Source organism: Wyeomyia smithii, chromosome 2 (assembly GCF_029784165.1).
Source record: "Wyeomyia smithii strain HCP4-BCI-WySm-NY-G18 chromosome 2, ASM2978416v1, whole genome shotgun sequence".
Taxonomy (NCBI): Eukaryota; Metazoa; Arthropoda; class Insecta; order Diptera; family Culicidae; genus Wyeomyia; species Wyeomyia smithii.
This window is the reverse complement of record NC_073695.1, coordinates 38,237,424-38,249,761: the sequence shown is the minus strand read 5'-3', so window position 1 is coordinate 38,249,761 and position 12,338 is coordinate 38,237,424. Positions and strand designations below refer to the sequence as shown.

Below are 12,338 nucleotides of genomic sequence, written 5' to 3'. Positions count from 1 at the left end.
AGGTGACCTCAATTCCAAATCATTGACCCCCCCGGGTGAGACTTTACCACTTGTACAGTTAGCCGTACGGCGGCGACGACGGCGACGGCGTGCGCATGTTCAGAACCGGAGATTCAATGAACTGCACTGCACTGGCTGGAGAAGCTGCGCACGAGATTAGAATCCCCCGTCGCCTGTAAAGTCACCTTCCGCGATGCGATAGAAGCGCATCATTCTATACAACAACGGCCAGCCAACATCAGATCCGTCTCATCTCACTCGCTCATGCGCGAGATGCGTTCTTTTCCCTTTCCCTTTCTCACAGCCAGCGGGATGCTGCTTCTGCGGTTAACCATTGCCTTCGCACACAATATCCAGCTCTGTACTGACTCTGACTGTGAGTAAGGTACATGCTTGTTGGTAGTTTGCTAGCGAGTGCGCGGGAGCGAGAAGAAAAAGAGTTCAACAGGTTTTCAACTACCGCCGTCGTTGTTGCTGCGGTCGCAACCAATGCAACCTGGCTGCAGTCAAAACCACAATCGAAGCTCATGGCACGGCAGCACCACTAGCAACAGCAACAGCACCGAACGGCAGCCTTTCGTTCTTGGTTGCGTCTGCTGTACTTGCACTTTGGAACGGCCTTCTTGAGAGTGGTGCGATATAATTTCTACCAAAATTAGTCAAGCTATCAAATGGAATGTTCTACTGGAATAAATTTTCAGCTATCAAGGTTATACGTAAGAACTACAAATTCGTTAGAAGCAATTTATAAAAATCATCCAATAAAAACCAACTGGCATCCCAACGCCGTTTCCATAATTTGAGGCTTCATTTTAAAAAATAGTTACATTCTTATTCGTGAAAATATTGTTCATCGCTAAACACAACTTTTCCCCATCTTTCTGGCTGCATATGAAAAAAAAAACTGCTCGGTTTTGGACGCTATCCCTACATGTACTCAATTTTTGGTGTCTTCGAAAAAACGGAAGTGTTGGTCAGTTAGGCCATGCGTCATTGATCGAAAAAAGTAATAATCGGATGAAGCGATCTCATGAGAATACTGTGGGTTAGGTAGGACGTCCCATTTCAGCGTTTCAAGATACTCTTTGAAGATGTTAGCAATATGTCGATGTTGTGCAGAAAAAACTTTATCGTGTCTTTTCTTGCATTATGGTTGTTCATAAAACCTGGCTCGAACGCGTCATTTGTCGTCAGTGAAGAGCTTCTGCGATGGTTTCATCTCTAGTTTTGCGTTCACAAATTTTCCCATAGCTCCTTGATGCTCCTTGTCGTTGCGTTGATACCATTCGTGACAAGTTCTTTCCCTTATTAAAGTCTTTACCATATGTTTCAACAATCATACGACGTGCCTCAATTGCAAATTTTCTCGAATTAAAAACGAAAATTATGCGGTGAAAATTGCGGGCTCATGTCCCGTCTGATGAAGAAATTTTTTTCTAAGTCTAAGTCCCACCTTTTGTTCTCATTCATTTTTCACATCCTCCTGGAACTACGTACATTGTTTGTTTGTTTATTAATATGGTTACTTAAGGGTAATTGCTTCCTCCGAATGTCACTGTTGGTACAATATTCATGTTATACTACTTATCTTTATCTTATCTTATCTTTACATTTAATTATTACTATATTCAAGGACGGTTCCAAAATCTAGATAGCCCATTTTTAAAACTGCTTCCGATGTCGATTGTTTGATAACAGTGTGTAAAGTGTTCCAATTTACCACACCCCGAACGAAAAATTATTCCGAGCAGTTGCTCGTGTTGTTGCGTGTTATGATAATATTTTGAAGACGGCGCCCTTGAGACGAAAATAGCTTCTATAAAGCATTAGCGGAGAACCGGTCGGTTCATCATACTAGCGCTGAAAGTGGGGTAGAACTAAGGATTTGAGAAGTTTAAGCCGCGTCTCAACTAGGGCAACAGTTGCACAAGCATTAAGCGAAAGTAAACGTATAGTTTTTTTCCACATTGTTGGTTTATAAGGCACTGGAGGTCCGATTGGAACACGTAACTAAGGTTGTTTACAGAATCCACCCAGTCAATAATTTTGCCATCCAGAAAATGTCTGCTTGTCTTTGTATTAGAAGCGCATTGTTTTTCGTTTGGTTGACGAACAGTTAATTGTGTCGCGACCCCTCCGCAATCCTTTCCAAATCTGCGTTTACCGTTGCAAATAAGTCACGCGAACATGCACCCAACCGGTTTATAAATAGTTCTACATCATTTGCAAACTTCTGAATAGAACAATGTCGAAGGACAGCCGGTAAATCGTTCACGTGACAGTAAAAAAACAAAGGTCCTACCACTGATCCTTGTGGTACGTCGGAAGTGCAATGACCGACCTTAGACTGCGCTTCATCACAAAAGACAACCTGTGTTCGCTCTTCTAAGTAAATTTCTAATAGGTTTAAATTGTGTTACCAGCTTCCAGCAAAGACTGCATTAGACTGCAAGCTAATTTTTCAGCTACTTTTCAAACGCTTTGGACAAACCACTCAATTATTGGCTGATTGGTCAAAAATTCGTGAGCAAATGAAGGTGTGCCCTTTCACGTAAGCCAAAGTAATAGGCTTGTTCCCAACAGGTGGGGTAGGTTAACATTGTCCGCTTTACTAACAGTATTCTTTCTTCTAAGCAGTTTCATAAAAAATGTCCCAGTTTTGATATTTGTTTTAATTGTCATTTTTGATTTAGCAGAAAATTTGCATAGTCGTTTTCATGTGCAAAAGTTGCCATTTTGTGCTATTGGTTTTATTTTTCGGAACATTTAAAAAAACGAGGAGGGGAAGTTATTGATGGTTACGCATATTTTTAGAACCAAAACGGTTTGTTTGACCGCTGTCATAGCGTCATAGTCTTCGGCGAAATTGTAAATAACAATTTTGTCTATCCGAAAAAATGTACCCTTAAAAATATATTTTTTTGAAAAACAATAAGCAATAAATTTAAGTATTGTTTCTCTCAGCTCTTTCTAACGATAAGATTACGGAAGGACTATTTTGTTTCAATAAGTTTGTGTTAGTGCCCAGCAGAGATTCTGGATATCGTACCGGTTCCGGAAATACTTATTTTAGGTGGTATTTGACCTTTTTAGACTGTTTTCTAGTGACCTGAATCACCATATTGGACTTCAAAATTGCATTTAAAGCCGATTTTTGGCACCAAGGCATCATTCAGATCACGGAAATACCCATAATTAGTGGTATTTGGTTGTTTTTTTGCTGTTGCTGTGAAACCGGAAGTTGCAACAAATGGTTTCAAAGTTGCGTCTGGGGTTGATCCCAGGTTTTTGGGTTTCATCCTGTTTCCGGAAATACTCATATATGGGGGTATTTGATAATTTTTGGTTGTTTTTCATAAACCGAAAGTCACTATCTTGTACTTCAAAAAGGCGTCTGAAGGGCACTGAAAATATTGAAGAAAAAATTACCTCTGTATATCATACCGGTTTTGAAAATAGCCTTGTTTTCAGCTCTCATTGTTCGAAATCTGCGTTCAAAACAAGGCTCAACATTTTTCAATAGTACAATCAAAATTTTCCGGACGCTTTGCTTATTATCCAATCAATTGCTTTAAGAATGAAGCAAATTCGTTGAAAATTGTCTGAGTTATGAGCATTTAAATTTGGACAATTGCGTGACGCTCTGGTTTTTTGGTATTCAAATGCGTATCCCCACCCCAAAATATAACCGTGAGACATAATTCTAAGCCAAAATCTCGTGATTTGTATTCCGCTATGCTCGATTTATGATTTTCGGCCTTAGGCCTTAGGCTTCTTCTATAATCAAATAAGCAGCGGGGGCCGCAGGCGAGGCGGCATCCATAAGTTACGTAACCGTCACAGGAAGGAGGGGGAGTATCGTTGACCGTTACGATTTGTTACATAGGGGAGGAGGGGAGGTAAGATCAGCGTTATGTAACACAAAAGATCTGGAGAGACTCTTCAAAAACGAGATTTTTTATCAAGCAAATTCTTCTACAGCGTTACGTAGTTTTTATGGGGGGCTCCAAAAATTGGGTTTTTTGCGTCACGTAATTTGTGCATATCGCCCAAGGAAACAATCGTTTATCAAAGATTTCTAGAGTTTTTTTTAAACCCTTCGAAGACTTTTTGTCAAACCAATTGATAACATTAATTGACAACATTATAAGCCGTAAATTGCAACAGAAGCTTTCAGGTATAAAATCCTTCTAAATATTTGAGGACTGGGCAATAAAATAACAATATGCAAGCGAAAATGGAAGAATACTAGCATAAACAATTTTGTTTTTAATTTATTTTCTTCAATTGTTTGGCTTTCAGAAAATCCGATTTAACAAAAATCGCTGATTTTGAAATAATTGCTTTTTAGTCTACTTTTAACCGAAAACTGTCGATTAACCAACGTATATAATAAATTATAGAAAAAGTTGAAGTCAACGGTTGTTTCGAAATTACTATTTGTGTGTTGGTAATATCTGTAAGAGCTTATAATGTACCACTGAGATTATTCAGAAGACTAAAGGAGAGGTCTAAATAACTCTCAAGCTTATTCAAGGTTCTGAGTAATAGCAAAGCGAGACCGCAAAAAGGTGCAAATTGACAATCCATTAACGGAAGGGGGACTCCTTTGCTTCTTCTTTTTTGAATGCTTGTAAGTAAGTTTGTTTTTAACCGATTTCCTTAATTCTAGCACTAGCAGTAATTGATTGGAAGATTATACACGCATCCGCCAAGATGCGAAAAAAGTTGTTGGATTATGCGAACTATTGTTCTAGCAGTAGCGTAACGGATTGCGATAGTAGCAGCTGGTTTTCCGAATTTGCTTTCGGCTTAAAAAAAATCATTTGCCGGTTGGTCACATATCTCAGAAGTAGCGCGGTAGTAACAAACGTTGCGATTTTCCGATTGAGGGTTTCGACCTCCTATTGTTGTAAGCAATAATTTGAAATCACTTCACCAGTCAGCATGAACAGAATTTTGTCCCCAGCCGCACAGTTGCAAATTGCTAATCCCAGGACAAGAGGAACAACTGGAAAACGTAAAGCGTCAGTTTAAAAAGTTTGTGGAAGGTGAAAAATTAGAAACGATGCCATTGCTCTCCCATAGAATAGAATTTACTAACGATTTTAAAAATGCACCCCCGGTTCGTTTGAATCCCTATCCTTGGTCCCCAGAGGTACAAAAGAACGTTAACGAGGAACTGGATAAAAGGATTGACTCCGGAGCAGGCTTCTGAAAATGACTGTATATCCATGACAGCAAGTTTTCAACTTATTCGACTCTCATTGTATTGCACAGCTCTTCCTGCTCCCCGTACGTTCTGTACAGAACCCGACAGCCACTGACGACAGCACACACACGCAATGCCAAACGTGCTGTTATTTTTCATCTCCTTATCCGTCGGCACGAATCCGAGCTAGTTGTCAGGTGATTATGATTCACGAAAGTAATACCGATGCTATAATGAAAGCGAGAACAACCGAAACACCTTTTGTTTCTTAAGTTGGGAATAATATCAACAATAGAAACACATATAAACCTTTTGCGTCGTATTTATAATGGCATCGGCGTATTTATTATTTATTCGTATTTATTACGACAGCCGCAGCCGATCAGCAAGCTGTCAACAGCTCAAGCCAAGCCAACAGGACATCCTCGAAATGAACAAAACTAGGCTGTCATGTCTGAACGAACAAAATACATGCGCAAGAATGGGACAGTTTCGTTGCCTTGTGTGTGCTTTAGCTTCATGTAAGCTCTCATGAATAGCTTATTCATGAGGCTGTTAGAGTAAAAAGAGAGAGCTATTGTCAGTATAGTGTTGCACCACAGTCTTCTTCCGAAGCCTTGTGGCAATATGCTGCAACACGCAACAGTAAGCAAAAGAAATCGCTTGTCGCTTCTAGTCACAGTAGCAGCAGTGGGTTGCGTCAGTATCAGCTGGCTTATTGAATTTGCTTTCGGCTTGAATAAATCACTTGTCCGGTTGGAAGCACAAAGGTTGCGATCAGCATATCCGATTTTGAGCAGCAAACTGCCCTTCTCATGGCAGCTAAACAAAAATTGAAGATTATTCATTTTTTTTTTCAAAAGGTTTCAACTATACTTTGGAAGTAAATGCTGTTCTGTTCAGTCAGTGATATCGTAGTTTTATGTGCGAATTTACCCAAAATGCGAATATCTATATAGCTTCACTGCTTGTTTGTTCTTTGAAGTGTTCATTCGTTATTATTCCCATTCATGTTTAGCTGGCAACATTGAATAGAGCAGTAAAAAAAACTTTTCTTTTGTTTTGTCGAGTTGCGATTAAATTTCGATGGGTTTTCCATACTATTTAAAACAAATTTGTTTAGGTTTCGGTCTACTTGTCCTTTGTATCGACCATCTTCAGACTTATATTTTATAATCTATTAAATAAAAATCAGAAAATTAGAGCCCGGGAGTATAAAAAAACTTTTCTATCATCGTTGATGTAGCTCGCATGGTAGAGCGCCTTATGAAACACCCTCAACAATGCATTTGTTAATAATGTGCGTAGTTCTACGTGAGTTATGCGTTCGTGTATCAGATACAACCTTTATTTTTTTTTCAATGTTCAAGGATGATAATTCTGAAACGTGATCAATTCCTACTTAGGTTGCATTCTTTTACTACACAGAATCAAGATGAGAGCGATGATTGTACAGTCACAAAAGAAGTACAAGAAAAAGCTGTTAACCAGTTTCTTCTATTGATCGTACGCAACCAATGAAAGATTTTTGCAGATTTAGAAATTCAGATGCACCATAAATTTTGGACTTTTAAATTTAAGAATTGACTTTTAAATTTAAGAATTGATACACGTTTTGGCATAAAAAAATCAATGTTGATATTTTGATTATAAATCTGCTCTAAATTCTTAGATTGTCGTTTTGGAATATGAGGTGAGATTTATATATAAAAAAAAAAATTATATATAAGGTTACGAATATTCGATGTTCGGACATTGTAGGTAAGTAAATATAAATGTTCGGGTTAGAAATTTGTGATTACCTAATTGAAAGAGATTTAGTAGTTATGGAACTCAGGTCATAACAGTGAGAATTTGGAACTTGTAAATTAGGATTGAGAATTGGATTTTGATTCTGAACTTCAAGCGCAGTATTTTCGAGTGGAGGAGAGAGATTTCAGTCTAATGATCACGGTTTTGTTTTGGAACTGTACTAAAAAAAAATCAAAGAGAGCTAAAGGTTTCAGACTTAAATATTAGAATTAGTAATGTGGGATATAGAAGTTTTGATTCAGAATTTATCAAGAGACTGTTAAAGGTAGTGCCATCAGATATTGAATTCTGAACTTTCAGATTTCGGAGTTCAGGCTGATAATATTGGTTCATTATTAATAAACAATTTACTAGATAATGATTTATGATATTGTCCGGGTTTCTGCTGTTTTCCGCACCTCTATTATCAGCAATACCACTATTGAGTGTAAGTGGCACCGTTTTATATTTTTATCCGTGCTAGTGTGTATGCTTTGACCCTTCCTTTTACGCTCAGTGCTCTTCTATACTGTGTCTCGTTCCTCCTGCCAAGTATCCCCAATAATAATTCCCTGCACATAGTTCCCTTTTTCCAGTTTTGTTGCAAGCTGGACTATTTTTTGAAGTAGAATACTTCTCTCAGGAAGTTCTGCTACATAGGGATGTGAAATGAAAATCTAAAATCGAAAAAAAAGCAAAAATATGTCCAATTTCAAATGCTAATAAATCGGTTAGTATCAGATGGATTTGCTTCGTTCTTGCAGCAATAGATTGCAAAATTTTCTAAGATTCTTCCCAAAAGAAGATAATTGTAATTTTATTATTCACACTATTGTACTATTGAAAATAGTCAAGCCTTGTCAAAACGAAAAATTCGACCTCTGATTGGTCGTTATATGATTGCTTCCCAAGCACGGTCGACAGAATCATATACCTTGCAATTGAAAACATGCTATTTGGCCTATATAAGAGCCTGTTTCAACCGGAGCCGCTCATAATAGTTCTAGACAGCGACAACAGCAGTCGTCCTTCCTTAGCAGCAGCACTAGCCCTGTGATTGGTCACCACGTCTCAGGAGCAGCGCGGTTCTTCTCAGCGTGTGTCGTCAGACTGCTATTATTCCCCCCGTGTTGGGACAGCATGAAGATTGCCATCAGGAAATCCAATTTTGGAAATCAAAATGCCTTTTTCAAGGCAAATAAACAAGTCATTGAAAGTTAATAATTTTTGACAACGCAAGCAAGAATCTGTGTTGGATCCTAGCAATTTAAATTTGTCGCACCCGTCTAATTTACTGTATGTGAAATAGCTTCCACAGTGCATGTTGTCCGTGTATCTTAATTCCCCCAGCATTAACAGAATTTCGTCGTCTCCCAGCTGCCAAGTTGCAACATGATGCAACACGCAACAGCGAGCAAACGAAATCGCTTGATGTTACAAATCGCAATAAGATACGGGTTAAAACCGTTGCGTGTGTGAGAGCACCATCGGTGTTTATTCGCTGGATACAAAAATCAAATGCGAATTGTGGAATAATTCGTCTAAAGAACATTAGGAAATGGTAAAACTGAACTGAAAGGCGTGGCCTTTTACGTTGCACCCTTCGGCTATAAAAGAGTGTTTCTGGGAAAACTAGCTACATTCATTAGTCGGAAGGTGAACTGGATGGACCGTCCACAACGTTGTCAGCAGCAGCAGCAGCAGATATCGGCACTCAGCAGTAACAGGCCATAGCAGCGGGTCGCGCCTGTGGCTGCCTTCAAAATAAACAAATCACTTGCCCTGTGGTTGGTCACCACGTCTCAGGCCTCTGCCTGAGAACGAACGCCATCGCGAGCGATCGGGCGAGATTTTTGCCGTACATCAGCCGGCACTTCCTCTAATGGAAATGTTGGATCATTATGTTCAGAAGAATATTACTGTCGGTAATATTACAGAGATGCGATTGCATTATATCCGATATGGAATTGAACAATTGGTCGGCGTGCGACCAGACCGAACCAAGCGCCATTTTTTTTAAAACTGAGTTTTTAACACTAGTGGATGTTAAAATTGATAATCTATATTTCACGAAGAAACGAAATCATTTGAACAGTTTATAATGGTATTATAACAAAATTTCTCTGCAGCAGCTTGCAGGAAGCATACGGGGTGAGTGAACATTGATCGCCGATTACTCGAAATAATGTTTTTGGCGCTTGGTTCGGTCTGGTCGCACGCCGACCAATTGTTCTTCTGAGGACAAATAAAACACTTGATTTGAAGAATTAATAGTTTTGGGTACCAGTAGCAGTATGGTAACAGCCTCAGCGGTAGGTGCAGCCGGTACTTCCATAAGGCCGATGTTATAAGAAAGTAAATGGAAGCGGCACGGCGAAACAGTTCGGGTGTGCTTAGACGCGCGTCATTTTTCGTTGTTGATATTATTCCCCACATGAAACGAGGCGCTTTCGTACGATAGCGGCGGTATTAGCGGTAGATGCATTTGCCAACACTTACTCCAGTAAAGCCGTGTCTAATTTTCAATGTGAAAACACCTTTCTATTGTGTTGGCCGTATTAGGCCGTAGGTTGATGTACAGCCGTAAGTAAAGCTGTGTAAAAGTATTCTACTTCAACCTTGCGGTCGTGGCCTTGCACACAACCCTCCTGTGATTTTTCACACGAGTCAATATTGCAGAATTTATCAAGAAGGAAGAGCAAGTGGATATTTAGGAATTAAAATAAGTTATTTTGAGCATAATATCTATGGTTTTTATTTGGAACCAATTGATAAATTAATAACGACAAAAACATCCAAATCCAAAATTCTAAATTTTTATCTGAAATCGTGGGTTAGTAGCTAGTAACTAATGAAGTTTGACTAACAAAAAATAAAATTGAGTGTAGAAACATTGAAAGTATGGGAAGATTTCAGAAAAAATATCAGATATAATATTTTTCTTCTATGCAAATTAATAAATTTTTTATGACGTTGCAACATTAGTCACAAATACATTATTATTTTCCGATCATTAAAACAATCAGAACTTGTTAAACCAGTTTAGCTTCAAACCGACAAATCTGTTCGAAATTCTTTCTTACCGTCTCTACTCAACCGTGCTCATCTCGGTTACTGTTTCTCTCGCCTGGCGAATGAATATATATACTGCACACAACTTGTCCACTGCACCGCCCCCTCCGGCGGGCAGCGATCGATCTCTATTATACGACTTGCACCGTCGTGCTCACATTGCTCTTTCAGCAATGCTTCTTTTTTCTGTACTGTGTTTCCCCAAGCACAACTCACCCGTTCCCCCTTCCCATCCAGTCCCAGTCATTGACGACCACGACGACGTCGAATCGCAGATCGTTTTCATATGATTTTTGAATGTCGAATTTCCCTATCGCCGCGAACAGATCTACCGAAGTCACACCCGGTGTTCGACCCCCGGGACCAGAAATTACCAGTCGCCGGTGGTGCCGTCGCGCCTCAAACCGGAAGCAGGAACTTACCGAAAAAATCCTCCCATCGTTCAGATCCATCCGATTCGATATCCATCTTGCAGCTAATTGTTGATCGTTCCGCGGTGGAGAAGGGTTTCAGCTGGTGATTAGGCGGCTACCCGCCGAGCGGCAAATGATAGTAATCGGCTCACAAAGGCGACTGCCCCAGGCACCCAAACGCGCACGCACATATACGCTGCTACTTAATCACTCAGTTGGGGCTAGAAATCACTCTGATTTAATAAGACACACATCTAATCACAATAATTAAGTACTTGAGGTCGACGGCGCCTCTGCAGCTTGCTGGTTTGATATCACTGCAGCAGGGCCTAATCTGCACTCCGCACCACAACAGGCTGCTTTTGTCTGCCGACTGTCGGAAAACCAGATAATTCAATTCACTCCGATCTCGCTGTTCCGATCTTCAATAGGAACGAAAACAACACACGTACAAATGTGCGGGCGATCGATTTTTTTCCCTGCTTCAGTCACTCTTCACCTTTTTGACTTTGTGCCTGTTTTCTGGCTGTTGTTTTATTGTGTTCTTTTGTGCAAGTCAATCTCCAGATAGAACTCCGGTAGCTTCATTGATTCTCACTCATTTGTAACATCGATTGAGTCAATCACTTTCTCAGTATCACCGTAAGATCTAACAACAAATTGCAATCACCGAGACAAGATCGCACGATCACGGCACGTCAAACACACTTTCAACACATCGCGAAATCTCGCCCACGATGATCGATGCAAACAATAGCACCGGAACACGCCTTCGCGCACAATTATAACCAGTGGCGGATCAGCTTTGTTATTGCGATCGCAGCAGCAGCGGGCCTCAAACCCACGACGCGATCCGTTCTTGTTCTAGTCTATCAACGAGGGTAGGAACCGACAAATGGTCACACGCTGAGCACTTCTTCGATAGAACCTTTTCCGCGTGTTTCTGCCTGTGGCGCTGACGGTGGATCACATGTGAAGGTATGCGTGCGTGTGTGTATCATAGTGCAGTGCACACGCTAGTTCATACCAGCCCCGGCCACTAATAAACAACAGCTCAATGATTGTTTTATTTTTACGCCACGAACCGTGCGTTAAACATTGTGTGGAACAAAATAAAAAGCAGTCGAAGCGCAGCACCCAGAGAGCAAACGCAAAGCACAACACAACACTATCAAGAACGAGTCACTTTTGTGTTTATTTATTTTCCGCACTATTATATTTTTCCGCCAGAAACAGTTATCATCTGCGTTGGTTTTATGAATTGAAATAACACCGATCGCAATAATTGCGAGCGATCGCGTGACGACAAAGAGCAAAAATCAAAACAGGCGAAGCCGCTATCGACACCGACGTCACACGCACACGCGGGGTGGGTAGTAGGGTGTAGATCACAAACGGGAGCGGTTGATGGATGCATCAAACAACAAACAACACTACTCTGCAAACGATCGGGGGACGTCTAACGAAACACGTCCACGTTACCCGAAGCACTGAATGCAACTGCTGGCTGACTGACTGACTGACCAGCACCGAGCGGAGACTGCCGATAGGATCGGCTCGCAACTTGGCAATCAGCATCAACAGCAGGCTACGGCTGTGGCTTGAAAGAGTGGGCGCAAGATGAAGCGAGAAAAGCAGAAAACAAAACTTGGGCGGCTGCTTCGCTGTGTGAATGACAGCGGCCAAGTGCTTGTTGTGCGCCTGTCAGCCGTCGCAGGATGTTGCGCTACAACAATGTGTTGTTGCGTGGTTGTAGTGTGGCAGTATCGTGAGCTGTTGACCCTGTCGGGACTGATTACATTATGAGTGCTGTATTTTCGCCTATCGACCGATTTTTGGCTTTACTATGT

The 12,338-nt window shown here is 40.6% G+C and overlaps 1 protein-coding gene across 2 annotated transcripts in view; it reads right to left on the bottom strand.

The window, feature by feature from the left end:
- The window catches only part of LOC129721311 (uncharacterized), a 235,643-nt gene extending 223,620 nt beyond the window's left edge, over nt 1-12,023 (bottom strand). For both annotated transcript variants that reach the window (XM_055673746.1, XM_055673748.1), the window contains exon 1: nt 10,498-12,023. In XM_055673746.1, the coding sequence (XP_055529721.1) occupies nt 10,498-10,514 (17 nt within the window). In that variant the 5' untranslated portion in view covers nt 10,515-12,023. The remainder of the gene's footprint in view (nt 1-10,497) is intronic.
- Nucleotides 12,024-12,338: the final 315 nt, after the last annotated feature.